This window comes from Rhinopithecus roxellana, chromosome 12 (genome assembly GCF_007565055.1).
Source record: "Rhinopithecus roxellana isolate Shanxi Qingling chromosome 12, ASM756505v1, whole genome shotgun sequence".
Classification (NCBI taxonomy): Eukaryota; Metazoa; Chordata; class Mammalia; order Primates; family Cercopithecidae; genus Rhinopithecus; species Rhinopithecus roxellana.
Genome location: NC_044560.1, coordinates 23646128 through 23666267, shown reverse-complemented (window position 1 = coordinate 23666267; position 20140 = coordinate 23646128). Strand labels below are relative to the sequence as shown.

The following is a 20140-nucleotide window of genomic DNA, read 5'->3' as shown; positions in this document are numbered from 1 at the left end:
CCCTTGCAGAAGATACTGGAGACCCATCCCAGCCACCTCCTTCGGGAAGCTCCCCTCGCCTCCCTCCCCCATCTCTGAGCAAGCCCTAGACAGAACCCAGGCTTCCGGGGCTACCCCACGTGCTGTCCCCGGCACTGGGGCCTCCACTATCCCCCTTTTCCAGGGGCCACCTTGGCATAGCCTGTCCTGTCCTGTGCTGTATCTGTCGTCTGCTGTGCAGGAAAGCAGGGGTTGCCTGGCCCCAAGGACGCCCACCTCTTGGTGGACCAGGGGCTGGGGTGTCCACCTTCCCAGACTGCCTGCTGCCCTCCCAGGAATGAACGAGAAGACATCAGAGAGAAAGTGCTTTATCAGCCGGGCTCAGCCCCGCACACGGACTCGCCAGGAGTAGGTGGTCAGCACGCGCTGCTGGCGGCGCACCACGCAGGTGTAGGTGCCTTCATTGACGGCGTTGGCAATGATGCTCAGGTGTGCCTCACCCAGGGCCAGGTAGCCGGGGTAGGAGAACTCCAGGGGCTCCTGGTCCTTGTACCAGCTGCAGGGGGGCGGGGTGTCTCCTGCAGGCACAGCCCCCACCCACTGTCTGCCCTGCACCCCTGCCCCAGGGCCCCAGGCTGCCCACCCTGAAGACCCGCCAGGGCGCCCACTTACTACACTTTTCCTTTCTTGTGGAGAATCTTCTGGCCGCACCGGAAGGTCACGTTCCTGCCCTCAGGCACCAGCCTGGTTTTGGTCCTGGGGGGCGGTGGGGTGGTGGCCACCGTCGGGAAGGGGAATTCTGCTCCGGGTGGGGGAAGAGCCCCATCAGCGTCCCCTCAGCCCAGACCATAGCCAAGACCCAGCCCCCACGCAGCCCCGTCCCGGCCCGTGGGCATCACCGTAGCAGAAGTCGCAGCTGCTGGGGCAGAGCCTCTTCATGAGGCGCCGGCGAGCGTCGCAGAAGCCCCTCCGTGCCCAGGACGCGCACACGAAAAGCCTGTCCAGGCATCCTGCCGGGAGCGTGGGGAGCACGGCCTGGCTCAGGACCGCCCGATCGCCGCCCTCCCGCCCGACAAAGGGACTCACCGTAGAGCCGGTGCAGCCCCCACAGCTCGTCCTGGGACAACGCCTTCCAGCCGCGCAGCGTGGCGTTCAGGTGCATGAGCGCCCGGCCGTGCTGTGAGTGCATCAGGCCCAGCGCGTGGCCGATCTCGTGGGCCGCCACGTGCACCAGGTCCGTGAGCCACACGCCTGCGGGCCCTGGGGGTCAGCGCCTGGGAGCCCCGTCCCAGCCCCGCCGCCCGTGGGCCAGCTCCCCGAGGCCCGGCACATCTGCTGGAGCGCAGCCGCGGAGCCGCCCTCCGCCGCAGCCACGGAAAGATAAGAACGTTCTGGGCCCAGGCGGTGAGCTCGGCCCCCAGGAATGCAGCTCCTGCTCCCGCTCCAGAGTCGCAGGGGGATGGGAAAGGGAGTTCAGGGCTGCCGGGACTGGGGGCTCCCACGGGCTCCCCTCCTCGCCTGCTCAACTCCAGTAGCAGCCACCACCCCGGAAGGTCCCTCCTGCGTCTGCCCCAAAGCCCGACCGCGGCAGCCCACTGCGCTGCGGAGGCCTCCAGGAGGCCAGCCTGGACGGTCACCTTTCTTCCAGCTGTAGCGCGTGGGGCCCAGCACCCAGTACTCGCTGTCGTCGAAGTGGATGCCGCCGTGCGGGGGGAAGAAGGCGTGGGCCAGCTCCCCCGTGGGGCCGTCGAAGCAGTGGTGCAGCGCGGAGACCAGGCAGTCCGTGTGGTTGATCGGGTAGAAGCCTGAGGGGAGCACAGGGCTGAGAGGCCAGGCGCGCACGCCGGGCCGGGGCGGGGGCGGGCGCCCACCTATCCGGAGGTCGCTGGGCTGCTCGGGGGCCACCTCGCGGAAGCTGAAGGGGGACACGTCGCTCCACATGCGGAAGGCGGCAGCCAGGGCCCGCCGCGTCTCCCGCGGGCTCAGCAGGTTCCGAGGGAAGGAGAGGATCCTGCAGGGAGTGTGAGCTCAGCGGGGGCCGGCCGCGCCCCCTCCCCAGGGCCAAGCCGGGGCGCACCTGTAGGTGAGGTTGAAGTGGTCCCAGCGCAGCCTGGCTGGAGTCAGCGTGTAGCGGCGTCTGCGGGGGGCCAGTGGGCCCGGGACCCGGGTTGGGGGGACCCCTGAGAGGCCCAGCGCAGCGGCGTCTCCCTTCAGGGAAGAAAGCGTGCGTGGGAGGCATCGGTGACGGTCCCCAGGCCAAAAACTGCCGCGGAAAATGGACTGGAAGGAAACGGGGGTGGGGGTGCCCAGGGCTGGGAGCGGGCGTGGCGGGTCCTGCCTGTCTGCGGTGTCGGGTCTCCTAACCTGAGCGTCCCGTTGCACGTCCCTGGGAACGCGGCGCAGTGGAGGCGAAGGGGCTGAACAGCAGGGCGCGGCCTCCCACCCCTCCCAGCAACTGGACACAGGGGCCTCGGACCCTCCGACCTCGGGACGCACATCCGGACCCTCAAACACCCCACACACCCCGCACACGTCCTGCGGGCCCCCAGACAGACCAGACCCACAGACGTGAGAACCCCCACCCACCCCGACACCTGGCCTCCCCGCCCGCCGCTCACCTGCGCTGCGCTCCAGGCCGGCACCGCCGGGGCCCCCAGCCGGGCCAGCAGCACCAGCACGGGGAGGAGGCACAGGGCGACCAGCGCGGCTCCAAGCCAGCGGCGCTCGACGCCGGCCCCCGGGGCCTCCGAGGGGACACGGGCCCCGCGGCCCATGGCGGACTTGCTGTGGGGCTCAGGGCCGCATGGGGCAGCACGGCGCGGGGACCCGGGCCGCAGAGCCGCCGGGGAGGATCTGGAGGGGAGGCAGTGGCTGGGCGGCTCGGGTTACAGCCCCGTGGGTGGGGGGGGAGACGGGGCGGGAGAGGGGGCAAAGCTGCCCCTGAAGGGAACCAGCTGGCCCGACTGTTGGCCGAGCTGCCTGCTGCCTCCAGCCGGGGGCATGGGGACCCGCGTCCTGTGGGCCAGGGGCAGAGGCCTGGGCATGGCCTGCTGGGCGGGGTCCTCGGAAGGGGGGAGCGAAGAGGGCCCCAGGGAAACCGGGCAGGGCAGCGCCAGGGCTCCCGCTTAGGAAAGGGCAGCCAGTGGGGTCCCCGAGCCGGCTGGGCAGTGAATGACCTGGTGGCTTTTTTCCCACATGGAATCCCCAACAATCCCTGAGCCCCACAGGAGCGGAGTCTCCATCCTGGCCCAGGCGGCTGAGCTGGGCCGCAGGGGACGCGCCGCCCGCCTGACAGTGTCCCCGAGAGCTGGGAGGGGACGGGACGGCAGGATGGGGACGTGGCAGTGAGTACGGGGCGGCGGAGGGGGAGGCGGGGAGGGGGTGCGTGGGTAGGGAAGGGCCACGGAGGGTGCCAGGTTGCGGGGCGGAGGGAGGGAACTTGTCGGGGTCTCCCAGGGAGCCGGGAAGGGGCGGGCCCTGGCTCGGGGGAACCCCGTGGGCGGCGACGCGGGCGGTGGAGGGTGTGTGGCTCCTGAATCCCCGGCTAGGCCCCAGCAAAGGCGAGAGGGAAACGGGAGGGGGAACGGGAAGCGGAGCCAGGCGCCGGGCAGAGAGGTCTGGACCGGTCCTGATTGGGGGCAGGGGCGGGGAGCTCGGAGGCCCAAAGGCCCGACGGGGCGGCCTGCGTCCAGCTCGCGGCTGGGACCGAGACCCAGCACCGGCGTCCTGTGGGGCGGGGGTGGGGGATTGGGCAGAGGAGCAGGAGATTCGAGCCAGACCGGCCTGTGTCCCGTCCCTCCCCGTTTTCCGCGCCGGCCTCGGGCCCAGGGTGACGGCAGCCCGGCCAACGGGGTCAGCGCCAAGCAGCTGGCGGCGGCCGCGGGCGGTTCTTGGAAAGCGCGAGCCGCTGGACCCGCCCGCCTATTTGCTTCGACACCTCCCCCACCTGCGTGCGCCCGGTCCCTTCCCCAGGTCCCAGACCCTGCCTTGCACGCCCCCCAACTCCCTGCTGGGACGGGACCCCACAGCCCTGGGGAGCGTCGGGCCCCTTGGGTCAGAGCGCGAGCCCCCACGGCCGCCCCTAGGACGGAGGAGCGAGGGGGGCCCGGGGGCGAACACAGGCGCCCCCGCCCCGTCGGACCCGGGCCTGCGTGGCGGGAGGCGGCCGTGCTCACGCCGGGAGGGTGTCCCGGCCCGGAGGCCGCAGTCTGGGCGGGAGTCTAGACGCAAGAGCCTGGGGCGGGCGGGGCGCACCCCAGGGAAGGAGGGGTCCCCCAGGCTCGCCGGCTTGTCCCGAGGGGCGGACCCCAGAGGCGCCCGGTCCCCCAGGCAGACAGCGGAGGCAACGTCCGAGAATCTTTTTATAAAACACAGGGCGGGGGCTCGCGAAGGCAGCTCGGGCGTGGCGGGCGGCGCGGCTCACACGAAGATCTGGATGCGGTCGCGGATGGGCTGGCGGCAGATCGGGCAGGCGCTGAGCGCGGAGCCGCAGGGGGCGCATGCGCCGTGGCCGCACTGGAACACGAGGCGGATGTGGCTGTCGATGCAGATGGGGCAGGTGATACGTTCCTCCATCTGCCGGTAGCGGCTCTGCAGCTCCTCCACCAGCTGGCGCGGCGGGCCGGGGGCGGGGGCGGCGCTCGCCACCTCAGAGCCGTCTGCGGGGTGAGGGACGGGTGTGAGCTGGGAGGCCGAGTGGGGGAATGGGGGAGCGGGGAGCTGCAGGCGGGCCACGGGGCGGGGGCGAGGCTGGGGGCGGGTTGTGACCTGGAAGGGGAGTTGGTGGAGTGGGTGTGACTTGGAGGCAGAGCTGGGGCCCGGCTGCGGGCAGGATGTGAACCGTGGAGATCAGGCTTAAGGTGGTGTGGGGACTGGAGTCAGGGCCGCAGGTGGGGGGGGGTGTGACCTGGGGCGGGGTGTGATGGGGAGGCGGTGCTCTGGGTGGGCTGCGATCTGGGCTGGGGCTATGGAGGGAGTGTGACCTGAAAGGGACCGTGAAATCCAGCGGGACTAGGGTGTGACCTGGAGAGGAGGGTGTGGTCTGCAGCAGGCCGTGACCTCTGGCGGGGCTGGGGCCAGGGTGTGAGCCTTGGGAGGGCGGGGCGCGACCCGGGGAAGGGCCATGGGCGGAAGTGTGGGAGGGGCGGGGGTGGGGGACGGGGACCCGCGGGCCACCAGCTGAGCAGGAGGCGTGTCGGGGGCGCCGAGCCTCACCCACCTGCGCGTAGCTTCTTGCTGACGGCCACCTGGCACCTGATGCACTTCTTCATCCTGCGCGCGCACTCTGCAGAGAGGAGCGCGGTTGGCTGGGGCCGGACTACCCGGGCGCACCCCCCGGGGCCCCCCACTCACCCTCGCACACAGTGCGGTGCTGGCACGGCGAGAACAGCACCAGCAGCGCCAGGTCGGAGCACACCAGGCACTCAGCGGCCTCGGGCCCCGGCGCGGCGCCCACGTGCAGGTTCGTCACGGTGTTGGGGGTCCCGAGCGCGTGCCTGGGGCCTGGGGCCGCGCCCCCGCCCGCCTGCCGCTCCCTGCAGGGGGAGGAGGCGGCTTGAGAGGGGCCTGGAGGCCGCAGGACCCCCTCCCCGCCGCCCGCGGGCTCACCGGAAGCGCTGGGCGCAGCCCTGAAGGGCCTTGAGCACGCGGCCCTCGGCGGCCAGGTCCAGCGGGCTCCGGCCGCGGTGGTTGGTGTAGCTCACGTCGGCGCCCTCCAGCGCCAGGAAGCAGGCGACCGCCGCGCCCACCGTCAGCTCCGCGCTGCCGGGGAGGCCCGAGGCCTGTAGCTGGGCGGCAGGACAGACGCCGGTGAGGGCGGGCGCCGGGGCAGGCCCGAAGGAGGCGTGTCCTGGCACCCGGCAGCCCCAGCAGCCGGCGCCCCAGGTCTAAAATAGAAGGCAGGGGCACCTCTTCCGGAACCCAGGTGGGACAGGCAGGAGGGGCACCCTGCTGGGTGAACTCTGAGACCCTAAGCCCCACCTCTCCCCACCCCATGGGCACCACCCCTCTCCCAGGCTGCCTAGGGGTGCAGGCTGAAGGATCACATAGAACTTGGTTCCGTCTGCTCCACCCCCAGAACGCCTGGCTCCCGGGGCCATCACTGGACACTTCCTCACCCTGGACATCAGCTGCAAGGGCCCTGGGTCCCCCCCGGCCCCATCAGCCACCAGGGGCAGCAGCTGATGACGCTGCAGCGCCACGTGCAGGGCCGTGTCCCCCTCCTCGTCCTCGGCGTTGACACTGCACCCAGCGTCCACCAGCAGTGGCACCAGCCCCACGTGGGCCTGCTGCACGGCTAGATGCAGCGGGGACTGCAGCTTCCGGTTGCGCACATTCACGTCACAGCGGCCCTGGGGAGGGGTGGGCAGGGGCTCAGACCAGGGACCCCAGTGGGCCTCCCGCTCCGTGGTCCTTGGGCAGGCCTGGGCCGCGCCCTCACCTCCCGGATGAGGATCTGGGCCACCTCGCGGTGGTTGTTGAGGGCGGCCAGGTGGAGTGCCGTGAAGCCGTCCTCCTTCTTAGCGTCCACCAGCTGCCTTGCCCGAGCCAGAATCTTTCTCACAGCTCTGTGGGAGGAGGGAGGTTGGTCTGGGACCTGGGACTGTCCCTGGGCAGCACAGCAAGAGGCTGGCTGCAGCTGTGTGCCCACTCCACACTCACAGCGCGTGGCCTTTGAGGGAGGCATGGTGCAGCAAGGTGAAACCCTGGCTGTTGGTGGCGGTGACATCGATGTTTGGCACCTCCGTGAGGACCTCGACGATGCCACTGGCGCCAGTGCCCGCTGAGATGGCGGAGTGCAGGGGCGTGTCCGAGTGGGCATCCTGCTGGGGCAGAGTCAGTGGTCACTTGGGGGTGACTTCTGCTTAGGTCAAGAGCCAGGGCATCCAGGGAGCAGCACTCATGGGCAGGGGGTACCCAGGGAGCAGCGCTCACGGGCAGGCGGCACCCAGGGAGCAGCGCTCACGGGCAGGCGGCACCCAAGCCAGGTGGAAGCAGAACTCACAGGCAGGTTGACGTCACAGCCATGCTCACACAGGGCCCGCACCACCTCCAGGAAGCCCCTCTGCACGGCCACGTGCAGTGCTGTACTCTGGGTGCTGTTGATGGCATCTGCCCGGCACCCAGCATTCAGGAGCACCCTGGCGACCTCAGGCTGGTTCCTGACGGGAGAGGATGTGGGAGAGGGAGGGCGCCGTGCCCACTGGCTGGACACACAGGCTCAGCCCTGCCAGACCCCTCCCGGGCCCCTCCCAGACCTCACCCCAGGGCCGCGTAGTGCAGCGCTGTGTTGCCCTCATCGTCTGGCAGGTCCACGCCCGCCCTGGCTTGTAGCAGCAGCCGTACCAACTCCACCTGACCCAGGTAGGCAGCCACTTGCAGAGCGGTCCTGCCTTGGTTCTTGATGTCCACCTGCCAGGAGAGCCAGCAGGTGAGTCCCTGGCTTTCTGCCCCTCACCCTCAGACTGGCCGGTGTGGGAGGACGGGGGCAGGAGCTCGCCTGCTCTGGACGCCTCCGCAGCAGGTCCAGAGCCCGGGCCGCGTTACCCAGCGCCACCTCCACCACCAGCCTTCCCGGGTGCTCCGGGTCACTCTTCTGGGCCCGAAGCTTGTCCAGGGCCACGCTCAGAGAGCCTGGGGGGGCAGGGCTGAGGTTAGCAGTGGCCAGGGGCAGCCCCACCGCCCACGGCCGCCTGAGCTGTGCTGCACTTTTGTTCTCCCGGGCGCGCTCAGCCATGTCCAGGTTGGCATCCTCCTCGGGCCGGTAGGCCACCAGGCAGGAGGGGCTGAAGGTCCACCGCTGACCAGCGACTGCTACACGCAGGTTCCCGTCTCCAAACACTTTCACCACTTTCCCGACGCGGCCCAGGGCCTGCGGGGAGGGGAGGGGGTCACAGCAGGCTGCAGGTGTAGGGGGCAGCGGCCCTAGCAGTGGGGGCGGCAAGGGGACTCACAGGGGCCATGTCGTCCGTCCACTCGCCATGCCCAGCCTGCAGCCGCTTCACCGTGTCAAGGTCGCCGATGACCCGGACCACATCGCCCACCCAGAAGGAGTGGTGCTGAGCGACAGAGAGGGGCGTGAGGGGCCCCCCAGCTGTGTGTGGCTGCCCAGGCTCATGGAGCACAGGAGGGAACCCGCTGAGCTCCACAAGACAGGCAGGCCTGACCCGGCCCCGGCCCCAAGCACTGCCAGAGGCTCTGGCTGGACGAGAGCCCCAGGTGTCCGAGGCAGCCCTGGGTGTCCCCAGCCCCAGAGCCGTGGGAGGAGTGTCCAGGCAGATAGAAGCCAGCGCTGGGCATGTGTGAGGCCGAGGTGGCCGGCCGTGGGGAGCTGTACGCTGACCGGCAGCAGGCAGCATGGCCAGGGCCCCATGAGCCAGTGTGGGGGTGGGGCCCCAGGACATTGGGGTGCAGGGCGGGCCCACTCTGTCCCACCTGAGCCCTCCTATGCAGGGAACTCACTCTACAAGCCCATCTCATGACTCCCCTTGGCGCGTCCTCACAGGTGCCTGGTATCCAGGACCCCAGATCCAGATTTGAGCTCTGACGCTTTGCCCTGGACCTGCCCCTCCCAGGGCCATCCAAGCTGCCACCGCCACCGCCTCCCGCCCCTTCCCTGCCATCCTGCTTCCCAGGCAGCCCTCACTACCTCCCATACCACTAGGGTGGTAGGGACCGCCACCCTAGGCCAAACGTGCACCTCCCAGTCCTAACCAGCCACCCCCATCGGCCCCCATACAGCACTAACCAGGAGCATCTTAGCCCAGCTGCCTCCCTCCCGCCCACGAAGCTGTCCTGCCTTCCTGGTGTCCTGGAACCGAGAGAGGCCCTAACCTGCCCATACCAGCCACGCCAGCTCCCAGAGACATACCCTCCTCTGGGTTCCTTCACATCCAACCCCCTCTTCTCCTTGACCCCACCCACCAGTCCCTACCCTTCCTTCAGGGCTGGGGACTCGTGGGTACAGCTGGCACCCTAGTCCTGCCTGACCCCCCGAGGCCGAGTGGATACATGGAAGGGGTTACAGAAGCAAACAGATGGGGTGCAGCCCAGCCCCCCAGGCACCTTGGTGAGCGCCCCGGGGTGGAAGGTCCAGCGTGTCTCGTGGTTGAACTGCACGCGCACGTCCCCGCGGTCCGTGATGCGATGCACGGTGCCCGTCTGTCCGATAAACTGTGGCGGGTCATGGAGCTGTGGCTGGGTCGGGCTGGACGCTTGGGGAGGAAGGGGCTGGGGGTCTGCAGGGCTGGGAGGGCAGGGCACACAGGGCTCCATGGTGGGGCGGCTCACCTCCGCCATCCTGGGGTTCCAGCCGCCGTGACCTTCCTGCATCTCCCGCAGGACGTCAGTGTCCAGTAGACATTTGACCTTGTCCCCGTGCTGGAAGGGCTGACCGTCAGCACTCACCCTGCGCTGCAGCTCGGCCGGCTTGCCTGGGGGAGGGTGGCAGGCCTCAGGCAGCAGTCCCTCCCCTCTGGGACTTCAGCCAGAGTAGGAGGGCTGATGGGGTCAGTAGGACAGCCTCATACCAAGCCTTGGGAGGTGGTCCTTGTAGTAGAAGCCGCCCGCTGCCTCGCCCACACACTTGAGGTCCACCTTGCCCTTGTGGCCCACACGGTACACGTTCGTGGTACCATCAGCCCACGTCACGCTGGCCACACTCCGGCCTGTCTCCACATCCCAGCCACGGATGTCCACCACACGGCCTGGTTTCCCTTCCCCTCCTGGGGAAAGAGTCCCCACCAGCAGGCTAAGGCTGTGCCTTGAGGCTGAGCCATGAGCCAGCCACAGCCAGGCCCTGCCCTCTGCCCCTCTGCCCCTCTGCCTCCACTCACCATCCTGTGAGCCCCACTCCCAGTCGGGGCCTCGCACCACCTTTGCTCCCTGGAAGATGCCCCTTAGTGGGATCCTCAGGAGGCCCTGGCGGGGACTCAGCGTGACACTGCAAGAGGGTTCACAAATAAAGCTCTCGGAAGAAAACTGCCGTCTCTTCCCATCCTGAGCCACTCGGGAGAGCCTGGGAATGGCCGGCCCAGCAGGTCAGCACCCTCCACACACTGCGAGGAAATGCCCCTGGGCTCAGGGGCCTGGAGCGAACCTGTGGACCACGTTCCTCCAGGGACTTCCCTGATGCCAGGCTGGGAAGGCACCCGGGCCCACCCTTGGCAAGACCTCTGGGTGCGGTCGCTTTATGCCTGCTGCCTCCCAGTGAGCTGGGGCACAGCCAGGTCCAGAGGTGGGCTCAGCATGTGGTAAGGGAGGAATGAGGAAAGCAGGCCTGGCCAACAGCACTCCCCAGTCGACCACACCTCCCTCCACATGCAGGGAGGGCCAGAGACAAGGGTGACAATGCAGGAGACGCAGTGGCATCTCTGGCTGCCTTTGCCCCAAGCAGGCTAGATTCTCCCCCAGCTGATGCCCTCGGACCAGAGCGCAGCAGCCTCCACGGCAGCCCAGGGGCTGGCTCCAGGTATGGACAGTCCTCCCGGAGGTCTCATGCCTCCCTGGGGGATGCTGGCTGCCTGATGGCCACTGCTGCCTGTAGAGCCACCCAGAGGCCACCTGCTGTGCCCCGCCCACGGCAACACTGCTTAAGGCCATTGCCCTGGAGAGGCTTGCTCCATCTCCCTGGGAGTGGTTAGGAGCCCTCCCCGAAGGCCGAGGCCCCCATGGCAAGGCCTGGGGGTCCGCCGCACAGAAGCTGGTGCGGCCCGGGACTCACGGGCGTGAGTGGGCCGTCTCGTAGCGGTCGAAGGCGTGGGCAAGCTCGTGCTTGTTGTGCATGTAGCACTGCGTGCAGAGGTCGTAGTCCAGGCACACGCGGCACTTCCAGCGCATCCCCCGCAGCCCGTGCTTCTTGCAGCAGTCACAGATGATGTTGGGGTGCCGGACGCCTAGGGGTGGGGTGGGGTCAGAGGGGCGTTCCCGCCCCCGGGTCCTGCCCGTCCCGCCTGCCCTTGGCGCACCGATCTGGGCGTTGTCGTAGAGCAGCAGGTCGTGCGCGCCCTGGTAGCCGGCGCGGTAGTTGGTGCGTGTGCCCTGGTCCCACTGCACAACCACCGTGCGGTCGGGTGTCGAGGGGCTGCCGTGGCGGCCAAGCTCCACCACCGTGCCCACGCCGCCCTCGCCGCCGTCCTGCTGGCCCCACTTCCAGTCCACGCCGCGCACCACCCGCATGCCCACCTGCACGCCCGCCTGGGGGTCTGGGTCCATGTTGGGCGGGGCTGCTCAGGACCTGTGGGCAGAGGGGTCCATGGTGGGCCGGGCTGCTCGGGACCTGTGGGCAGAGGGTATTCTCAGGCCACCACAGGACACTCCCGGTCAGAGCAGGCTCCACGGGAGAGCAGAGGAGAGGCCCAAAGGGGCAGGTGGGCTGGTTCAAGCCCTAGGGCCCGAGGAGGCAGCAAGGAGGCCCAGAGTCTGGCACCAGCGAGGCTGGTGGGGAAGGTGGGTGCCATGCCAGCCTGGCGCGGTACCGGCAGGGTGGTCTGGGTCCAGGGGGCTTTGTGAAAGGTTCACAAATAAAGTTCTAGGAAGAAAACTGCCATCTCCTCCGGCAGCCAATTAATGAGCTGGACGCTGGACTTCACTAGAGAAGGAGCTGCCGTCCCCTGAGACACTCACATGGTTGGACAGGCGGCAGCGTGTGAGCAGACACCGTGACACGCATCCCTCAGAGGACTTGTGTCCACACACACACAGGGCAGGGAACTCCTGCGATCCACATGAAAACGTCAGACAACGCAACAGAAAAATGGCGAACACGATGCAGGCGCCATACAAGACCAGCAGGCATCGGCCAGCGAGGACTAGGAGGCATCTCTGTCCCCAGACACTGCTTCTGGAGGATGCCAGCTTTGGACCCTGTACGTCAGGGACAGAGCAGCGAGGCCAGACAGCACCACGGAGCCTTCTCTGGAAAAGTGGCCCTGGCCACGCCACGCACTCACAACAGGGGCTAGACACTTGAGCACAGGCAGGTCCCTGGGTCCTCAGTGGCCACGGGGTCCTGAAGCGGGGTTGAGTCCCAACCAAGCAGGGACCCACTCACCACAAGGAGCACAGGCCAGAGGTCACCAGCAGATGGAGGGAAGTAGCCAAGTGCAAACGCCATGCCAGGCGGCTCCGTTTACACAGAGGTGCAAATTCCAGGCTGCTGGAAGCAGGGATGGAGCCAGCCACAGGGCTCGAGGCCCAGGACTGCTAATCCCGAATCTGGGTGCTGACCCCCGAGAGCTCACTCTGCAGACATGAGTCACCGTGGGCTGCCCTCTCCACCATGCTGGGCTTCAGCACAGTCTCGTTAACAAGAAGAATGGATGTGAACGTTAAGAGGGCAAATCAGAAGGTAGAGGCTACAGCTGGCTGTGATCGCATCGCTGCACTCCAGCCTGGCGGGCAAAGCAAGACCCTGTCTGGGGAAAGGGAGGGCCACTGGTCATTTCTCATTAAACCACTAGGACCCCATGGCCGGGGAAGGAGGCAGCCCAGGAGCACTGCCTGAAGCAGAGGTGGGGGACACGGCAGTCCCAGGAGGCTGGAGGGACCCCTGAGGCTGGGTGGATGTGGCGGAGGATGGGAGGGGGCCCTGCCAACTCCAGGACACAGGCCAGCCTGGGCCTCACATGCCAGCCTTCCACCTGGGCTGCACCGCAGCCCAGCACTTTGCATCTCAGGCCAGTTCAGGAGACACCCTGGGCCAGGGGAGGCTGCAGGTGGGCAGTGAGGAGGGGCCACAGCAAAGCCCCCGACTCCTGCTCTGGCTCAGGGGCCTGAGCCCCACAGGTTGTCCCCTGAGCAAGGCCTGGTGAGGAGCCCAGCCCCACTCCAGAGACTGAGTCCAACGCAAGGGCTCGCCTGCAGGGCTGGGCTCCCAACTCGTGCCCCAGCTGCGAGTGTGAGCACAGGACACCCTCTAATTCTCAGGAGCACAAACCTGGCCAGCTTGGCCTCTCCAGTTCTCCCTCCTCAACCTGCCCAGAACCGCCAGGGCTTCCACAGGACAGGGGGATGTTTTAAAAGCACAGCTCTCCCTGTCAGTGATGAAGAGGAGCCCCCACCCAGCAGCCAGGCTCTGCTTCTTCAGGGAAACCCCACATGGCCTCATCTGTCCAGAGGCCTCACCTGTTGGGTGACACTGCCCCCCTCACCTGGGGCAAGATCCTGCCAAGATGTACACCAAGGCCTGGGCCAGGGCAGGCTCCAGCACCAGGGGCTTCTTTTTCCTGTGGCACCAGTGAGCCCCAGACAAGGAGAGGGGTCCCGTGGGCAGCTCCACAGCCATCAGGGAAGGCGGCTGGCTCTGCCCTCCCCACGGCCTTCTGCAGCCTCCTGGCTGGGCCTCTGCACGGTCAGCTTCCACAGGTGGCAGCTGGAGCGGCCCCAACTTGCCCTCAGAGGCCCCGCGGAGCCAGGAGCCCAGCCACCACCCAGGGTGACCCACAGGCCCTCCCCATGGGCCTCTGTGGCACTGTTCCCCTGGGCGGGGCCTCTGAGGGCAGCCCCCAGGTGGTGCACTGCCGCGGCCTATGTTTGGCCAGGACCCCACCAGCTGCAGCTTTGACTGAATGGCTGTGTGAGTGAACGAAATGTAAGAACCAGAGAGAATGTGTGCCAGGCTTCTGTGATAGCGGCAGCCCCCGTATCCCGAGGACCCGCCCAGCAGAGGCCACTCCCAGCCATCCCAGCACTGACTACGCCTCACCCAGAGCATGTCCAGGGGGACACAGTTCCACCGGCCAGCCCAGCTCCACGGCCCCACCCTGGTCATGACCCTTGACTCTCCAGATCTCTGCAGACCCTGCCATCCCCACTGAGGGCTGTCTTGGAGGGAGGTCACCCCTCCTGCCCCAGCAGCTCCCCACTGCCTGCTCTGCCACCAGCTAGGGGCAGGCTCTGCAGGCTTCCCGCTCCCAGGATCCACACACTGTCCTCAGCTTTTGCCCATGGAGCGCCCAAGAAGGGTGAGGCCTGGCCTGGGCTGAGCTCCCCCACTCCAGCCTCCTCTATACAGGGACCTTCCTCGCAGAATGGCACAGGCCGGGGAGGCCGACGCAGCAGTCTGTTGGTGGGGGGATGAGTGAGGGGGCACGGCTCCTTAGGAGTGTGGGCCCCACCCCTGCCAGGCCATCCACCTCCACCAGATCCACATGCAACCTCCTCCTTGCCAGGATCCCCCCAGAATTGGCCACAGCTGGCGTCACGCTAAGCCGGGGCCTCCTCCCTGCCAGACACCGTCACTGAGCCCGAGCGGGACTCATCACAGGCAGCCGCAGAACCGACTGGAGGTCTTTGCTAGCAGGAGACACACATCTGCTGAGCCCTGAGATGGGCCTGGCAACCGAGATGAAAGACTTGGGACCGCGAAAAAGTCAATGCCATGAGCCCACACTGTGATCCTTCTGCAGCATGGGGGGTACCCTCTGTCTCTGCACCCAGACTCTCAGCCAGAGCCAGCCTAGACCACAGTGATCCTTCTGCAGCAGAGATGCCCTGTCTCTGCGCCCAGACTCAGTCAGAGCCAGCTTAGCCCAGGCCAGCGGCCACACCTGCCCAACCCGTGGGCATGGACCCCAGCCATATGCCATTGGACCCTTCCAACAAGACAGGGGCAGGGTGCCCCATGCGTGAACCAGAGTGTCCTGTGCCCAGCTTTGCCCTTGGGGGGATGGGCAAAGGGCAGAGATGTCAGGGAGGTCACCAGCAGGGCCTCTGGGAATCAAGACCAAGCCTCAGTGGCCCCCGCCTCACAGGGGCAGCAGGGTGGGGTGCCAAGGCCATCAGCCTGAGACAGGGTAGCCTGTGCCCCAGACTGGCACCTGTCTGCAGCATGCCCGGTATTTTTAGCACAGCCAGGCAGTTCTCCAGCTCTGGCCCACAAACCCCCACCCTCCCAGAGGCTGTCCCTCATGGAAGCCCACCAGAGTTGGGGCACAATTGGGCTGAACACGGGCAGGGCTTCCTCCCCGGCCTCACTTCTTGTGCCTGGAACCAGCCTCCCACTTGCTGAGGGTTGCCCCAACAAGGGAGAGGAGTCCAGACAGGGTAGTTGGGTGCACCCGCCCACTCCATGCCTCTCCCCAGGCGCTGGGATGTGAGCATACAGGGGCCTATAGCCCTGGCACCTCCTCATGGCCTCCCCTGCAGGGCCCCCACCCCAAGGGTCTGGGGTCTGTCCCGCTGCCAAGGCAGTCCCTTCTGTCCAGCGTGGCACTGCCCCGGCATGGCCGCCTCATCTGAGCGGGGTCTCCAGCCATGCCTGCCTCCCGCCGACCCTTCTGTGGCGCCAGTGTGCAGACACACCACATGCAGGCGGCTCCCAGGCTCAGGAGCTCAACATCCGGGACCCTCTGAAAGGGCCAGCAGCTTTTTAGGCTCTGCCGCCTTTCTCCTCAGCTCCTTCCTGCAGCCGCCTGCCTGTCTTCCTCACCATTGCCCAGGGCCAGCAGTCACCCAAGACCACCTGCCACTGGCCTTCCGGCCCCCGGCCCCAGGGCTCAGTACCTGCCTCCGAAGGCCTCTCTAGGGGGTGTTTGTGGTGGGGGCAGGAGGCAAGAGTGAGACCCCCACAGGCAGGGAGGAGGAGCACCCCAGCCAGGACCCAGCACTTGTATCCCTCCATCTGGGAGGTCTCTCCTCAAAGGGGACAGAGTGTACCTGCTTAGGGGCCACCAGCGAGGAGCCTGCCCCATCCCCACTGTTCATGAGAGTTGGGGGCTGTGGGGTCGCACAAACAGCCTGGCCATCTCAGCGGGAAGCTTGTGGACAAAAGGCCTCATCCCCTGGGCTTCCCTGACCATCCTGTCCTCCTGAGGCCATGGGACAGGCTCTGGGCTGGGGCTGGGTCAAGCCGACCCCAAGGGCACTAGCTGCAGGCCCCACGGGCAGGGGTGGGAGCAGGTGATGTGGGGCCGGCGCTTGGCACACCCGCTGCAGACCGCAGGTGAGGACTTCCCGGAGTCGTGCGGGTGAGGAACGCCAGATTAGGGTAGGAGTTGGGTGGGCAGTCCTGGAGATCAAGCCCTCTAGGACAGATATTCCCCCAAGGGCCCCTCACTCCCTCTGCCTCCACCCTGGACCTGCCCAGCACCCATCCCTTCCTGGAGAGCAGGAGGCCTCTGGGTTGCCCCCTCCTATTTTTCTGTTCTGAACCCACAAGGCTCCAGGTGCAGAGGAGGGACCAATGAGCCCTGATCACCCTGATCACCTGCCCACAGCGGGTGGGCTCTGGGCCAGAGGCTGCTATGGAAAGTGCAAATGTCCAAGGCCGGCCCTGCCCTCATGCCACCCTGGCCAAGGTTTCCCAGAAAGACAAACCAGAGACAGCCATAGCCACAGCCCAGCACTGGTGGGGGCTCCAGGGAGCAGACCAGAGCTGCGGCCATGCAGCCCCGGTGTCCATGGCTGTGGCCACTCCTGCTCCTCCTCTTGTAAACATACAGCCCAGGCTTCTGCTTCAGGATGCTGCCTCACAATGGGTATCTTCATCTCAGTCAGAAATTTACCCAGAGAGTTACCAAATGTTTTTTCTTTGCTAGAAATGCTAGACTTTCCCATCTACCCAGAGTTCACAGGCTGTGACCCTGGCTGGCATCTGAACCTCACCGCAGGCAACTGCTCCCGACGTTTAAAATGATGGAGGCAGTCAGGGCGTGAAGACCCGGGCGACAGATGTGCTTTGGCAAATCGGAACTTACCTCAGAGCACACAGCAGCCTCGAGGCAGCATCCAGGCGTTTAAGTGCTACTTCCTGGGCCACAGGTTCGCTCGGCTACCAGGCTTTCCTGTTGGAAGCTAAAGCCACTGGAGACACAACACAGCAAACCAGACGGGCAGCCAGCAAGCCAGGCTGGAGAAAACGGTTTATAAAGGCAGTTTCACACATTTAGCATTTACCATCTTAACCACGCAAGCAGCCACCGGGTCTGTTCTACTGCTTCTTAGTTTCTCTTTTTCACAAGAAACTGCCAGCTCTCAGAGGGCAGGAGGATTTCCGAACCATCAATCAGGAGAGTGCAGGGGGAGAGATTTCCCTTATTGCAAGTATTTTATTGGGGAAGCTTTGAAAGCCATAGAAACCAAATCCTATTTAGCGAGGAAGTTAGCAAATTGCCTTTATTCAGAAGAAGCAAGTTACATAGAACTGGGACTGGACATGAGGCTGCCCTCCTCCTTGCACCTCCAGCTGTGCCTAATGACACTGAAATGCCGCTGTGTGTGGCACGCCACAGGTCATGGAGTAGCTCCAGCTAATGCAGATGGACATCCCAGGTGCCCCAGGGAGATCAGGCCCACTGAGTGCGATGAAGCCCTGAGCCGGGCCAGCGCGGAGACACCTGCTAGGGGAAAGCCCACGAGCGCTGTGGCCACCTCCAATCCTGCCCATCTGGGTGGAGACCCACAGGCACCCTGCAGGCTGGGGTGTCATCCCACTCACTGCCCAGGGCTGCCCTCGGCCAGGAGAGAGCCACATTCAGACACTTGTTGCATGTGAAGCAACAGGCCAGGGTGGAACCGGACAGAGGGGGCCTTCCGGAAAGGGCTAGGCTTGCCGGCGCTCCGGCGCTACGGCCACTCTGCCCCAATCCTGTAGGTGCCTATCAGGGGCCTGTCTGGCACCTCTGCTTATTTCCTCCATGGGTTCCGAACCTAGAGCGGAGACGCGGGATTACTCACCACTTCCCTCCACTCGCATGCATGTTCAGACACAAACACAGCCCCTCTGACGTGGCTTCCACGGAGCCCCAAGGTGGGAGCGCCAAGTGCAAACTACCAGGCTGCGGACGGTCAAGAGCTCACCTGTCCGGCCGTCCAGTTGCCCGTCCGGCCGCCTTGAGGCTCTTGGGCTGCAGCCCTGATGCCTGGAGACTTTGGGACTGGCCTCTAGCCTCGCTGGGCTTCCAACCCTGTGGCCGAGGGGAGATGCCAACATGCACAGTTAGCACTTCGGCCTGTGGCTCGGTCGCCTTTCTGCCCCCGGGGCTGCCCGCCGGCTCCAGGTCCACTCGGGCCCACGGCCGCGACACCCAGGGCCGCCGCCTGCCCGGATGGGCTCCCTGGGGTCTGGGGCGCGCAGGAGCCGCCAGCGCCGGGCCCGTAATTCCGTGCGCTCCGGGTCTGGCGGCCGCGGCTCGCAGACGTCAGGAGGCTCCGGGAGGGACGCGCACGGGCGCCGGCGCAGGGGAACGGGCGGGCCGGGGGCGGGCACGGCGGGCACCCCACCCCGGAGCGCGCCCCGCCCCCTGTCATTCGGGCCGATGGCTCGCGGAGGCCGCCCGGCCCCGTCCGCTGCCAGACCTTGCCAGGGCCGCGCAGTACCCGCCGACCCCAACTTGCCCGGACGTTTCCGTCCCGCCTGCTCCGCTCGGGGGCGCGGGGCTGCCGGCCACTCCGTCTGTCAGTCTGTCCCGGCGTGCGAGGTCGCCTACCGGCCCCGACTGCTCAGAGGCGGCCAGGCCAGGCCAGAGCGCCCGCCGCGCGCCGCACCCCACCCGGCCCAGACGACGACCCCAGCGCCGACCCCAGCGCCGTGGGCCCCGGGCCGCGCGAGGCCTGCCGGGAGCTGGAGTCCCGCGCGGGCGGCCAGACCACAACTCCCAGAAGGCCCCGCGGCGGCGCTGCGCGCGCAGCCCCAGCCCATCGCTTGCGGACCCTGCCGGCCCGGTGTGGCTGGGCCAGCGGAAGCGGGACCTGGACGGCGCTCGCGTTCTGCCAGAGCGGAGCACGACTCGGGGACGGTGCGGAGGGCCAGGGGAGGAGATACGCGCCCGCACGCACCATCAGCCGAGAGAACGGCCTGCATCGTGCCAGTGACCCAGGACCGACTCGGGGACGGCCTTGGGCTCCCAGGCCCTCCCCGGGCCTCCGGGCACTGAGGAGAGGGGCGGCTAGAAACTGTGGGACCCCGACGGCGGGAGCCCAGGGCCCGCCCCCGCCGGAGCGCCGCGGCCACGGCCACGCCCCCGCCGCAGGGATGGGCGGGGCAGGCATCGGAAGTGCGTCAGCGCGGGACGGTTGGCTTCGCCTGCGCGTGGCGCAGCTGGGGGCCGAACGGCTTAGCCTCTGGGCGCCTGCGCAGTGGCCGTCCCGGAGACGCACTCGGTTGCCATAGAGACGGGGGCTCGGGACCGACATCGCGCTCGCGGGCACTGGCGGGACTTGCCGTGCAGCAGCCACCTCTTTCTGACTCCACCAGAGTGGACCAGGTCCGGGCTTTTGAGTCACGCAGACCTGCACACAGCGAAAAACGGCAGTCCGGGCCCGTCCTCCCGCCCCGGTTCAGCACCCTAGAGGCGGACGCTTGTTTCTCGCTTTCTCCTCAGAGAAGTCTCCGCCTTTCCAAACAATGCACTGCTACTTTCTCATTTCTTTTTTTTTTTTTTTTTTTGAGGCGGAACCTCGGCCTATCTCCCAGGCTGGAGTGCAATGTCGCGATCTCGGCTCACTGCAACGTCCGCCTCCCGGGTTTAAATGATTCTTCTGCTTTAGCCTCCCGAGCAGCAGGGACTACAGGCTTGCGCCACCACGCACACCTAATTTTTGTATTTTTAGTCGAGACGGGGTTTCACCATGTTGGCCAGGCTGGTCTCGAACTTCTGACCTCGTGATCTGCCCGCCTAGGGCTCCCAACGTGCTGGGATTATAGACGTGAGCCACAGCGCCCGGCCTCTCATTTCTTAATTGTAGACATTGCGTATTTCCGGAGAAGGTCCCTGAGAACCTGGCTGATCTTCCCCGCTGCACCCCTCACGTGGTCCTGTTAGCTCCCAAACTGTCAACCTGAAAGGAAACCCAGAGGCAGGCTCTCCAGGACAAGTGAGTTAATTAGGGAATCGCAGGGGGTTGCAGCCTAGGGTGTTAGTGCCATGACACATCATAGGCCTATCCGAGGGGGCCGGGAGAAGAGGAAAATATAGATGAACTCACAAAAGTCGTTTTGTAACAAAAACCACTGGCCGTGGGCGCTTGCTGCAGGAGTGGGTGTTAGCTCGTTGTTGGAGAGAGAGCCTTACCAGGCCCAAGTCCTTGTGCAAGCTGCTTATCTGGAATACCGCAGTCCCGAGGAATTTCCCTGCAGTAAGTCTGGTTACAGGCAAATGTGCAGGACGTGCGGGAGCGTCTTCTGAGGAGGCCTGCTGCAGGTATCCCTGCATGACAGCTCCCC

The 20140-nt window shown here is 66.7% G+C and overlaps 2 protein-coding genes and 1 long non-coding RNA gene across 26 annotated transcripts; 1 reads left to right on the top strand and 2 right to left on the bottom strand.

Annotated features, from left to right (window-relative positions):
- Positions 1 to 331: 331 nt before the first annotated feature.
- MMP23B (matrix metallopeptidase 23B) lies at positions 332 to 3310 on the bottom strand. Of its 4 annotated transcripts, XM_010352562.2 has the most exons (8): positions 2598 to 3305; positions 2057 to 2187; positions 1851 to 1990; positions 1617 to 1784; positions 1066 to 1230; positions 879 to 989; positions 652 to 778; positions 332 to 535 (listed from the first exon to the last, which is right to left on the bottom strand). In XM_010352562.2, exons 1-8 carry the CDS (start codon positions 2751 to 2753, stop codon positions 361 to 363), a joined length of 1173 nt encoding a protein of 390 aa, XP_010350864.1. In that variant the 5' UTR covers positions 2754 to 3305; the 3' UTR covers positions 332 to 360. The 4 variants fall into 4 exon arrangements, with proteins under 4 accessions (XP_010350864.1, XP_030797621.1, XP_030797622.1 ...); XM_030941761.1 differs by having other exon boundaries at positions 1617 to 1990; positions 2057 to 2259; positions 2598 to 3310; XM_030941762.1 differs by having other exon boundaries at positions 345 to 535; positions 655 to 778; positions 1617 to 1990; positions 2057 to 2259; positions 2598 to 3310.
- A 1017-nt stretch (positions 3311 to 4327) lies between these two features.
- MIB2 (mindbomb E3 ubiquitin protein ligase 2) lies at positions 4328 to 18895 on the bottom strand. 19 transcript variants are annotated; one of them, XM_010352560.2, is made up of 20 exons: positions 18754 to 18892; positions 17776 to 17882; positions 11161 to 11254; positions 10700 to 10871; positions 9813 to 9919; positions 9507 to 9701; positions 9268 to 9410; positions 9043 to 9150; positions 7932 to 8036; positions 7687 to 7849; positions 7478 to 7611; positions 7241 to 7389; positions 6983 to 7139; positions 6640 to 6800; positions 6419 to 6545; positions 6096 to 6329; positions 5587 to 5765; positions 5332 to 5513; positions 5198 to 5263; positions 4328 to 4637 (listed from the first exon to the last, which is right to left on the bottom strand). In XM_010352560.2, exons 4-20 carry the CDS (start codon positions 10813 to 10815, stop codon positions 4399 to 4401), a joined length of 2565 nt encoding a protein of 854 aa, XP_010350862.2. In that variant the 5' UTR covers positions 10816 to 10871; positions 11161 to 11254; positions 17776 to 17882; positions 18754 to 18892; the 3' UTR covers positions 4328 to 4398. The 19 variants fall into 19 exon arrangements, with proteins under 19 accessions (XP_010350862.2, XP_030798608.1, XP_030798619.1 ...); XM_030942748.1 differs by adding an exon at positions 16674 to 16825 and having other exon boundaries at positions 7478 to 7849; positions 10944 to 11254; positions 18754 to 18890; XM_030942759.1 differs by adding an exon at positions 16674 to 16825 and having other exon boundaries at positions 7478 to 7849; positions 18754 to 18890.
- Positions 4527 to 10489, top strand: LOC115900800. Of its 3 annotated transcripts, none has more exons than XR_004060453.1 (5): positions 4527 to 4644; positions 7288 to 7408; positions 7967 to 8196; positions 8483 to 9046; positions 9319 to 9957. It is a non-coding gene; the product is annotated as an uncharacterized LOC115900800 (long non-coding RNA). The 3 variants fall into 3 exon arrangements; XR_004060451.1 differs by lacking the exon at positions 4527 to 4644 and adding an exon at positions 5305 to 5440; XR_004060450.1 differs by lacking the exon at positions 4527 to 4644 and adding an exon at positions 10303 to 10489 and having other exon boundaries at positions 9319 to 10016.
- Positions 18896 to 20140: the final 1245 nt, after the last annotated feature.

Excerpts from the sequence above, each read along its gene's own strand:
- MMP23B (XM_030941761.1), bottom strand. The coding sequence starts at position 2,753 with ATGGGCCGCGGGGCCCGTGTCCCCTCGGAGGCCCCGGGGGCCGGCGTC. Across the intron at positions 1,991-2,056 it reads CACTTCAACCTCACCTACAG|GATCCTCTCCTTCCCTCGGA; the intron begins GTGCGCCCCGGC and ends CACTCCCTGCAG. Across the intron at positions 779-878 it reads CAGCTGCGACTTCTGCTACG|AATTCCCCTTCCCGACGGTG; the intron begins GTGATGCCCACG and ends CACCCGGAGCAG.
- MIB2 (XM_030942755.1), bottom strand. The coding sequence starts at position 11,190 with ATGGACCCAGACCCCCAGGCGGGCGTGCAGGTGGGCATGCGGGTGGTG. Across the intron at positions 7,140-7,240 it reads CTGCACTACGCGGCCCTGGG|GAACCAGCCTGAGGTCGCCA; the intron begins GTGAGGTCTGGG and ends CTCTCCCGTCAG. Across the intron at positions 6,546-6,639 it reads TCCCTCAAAGGCCACGCGCT|AGCTGTGAGAAAGATTCTGG; the intron begins GTGAGTGTGGAG and ends CTCCTCCCACAG.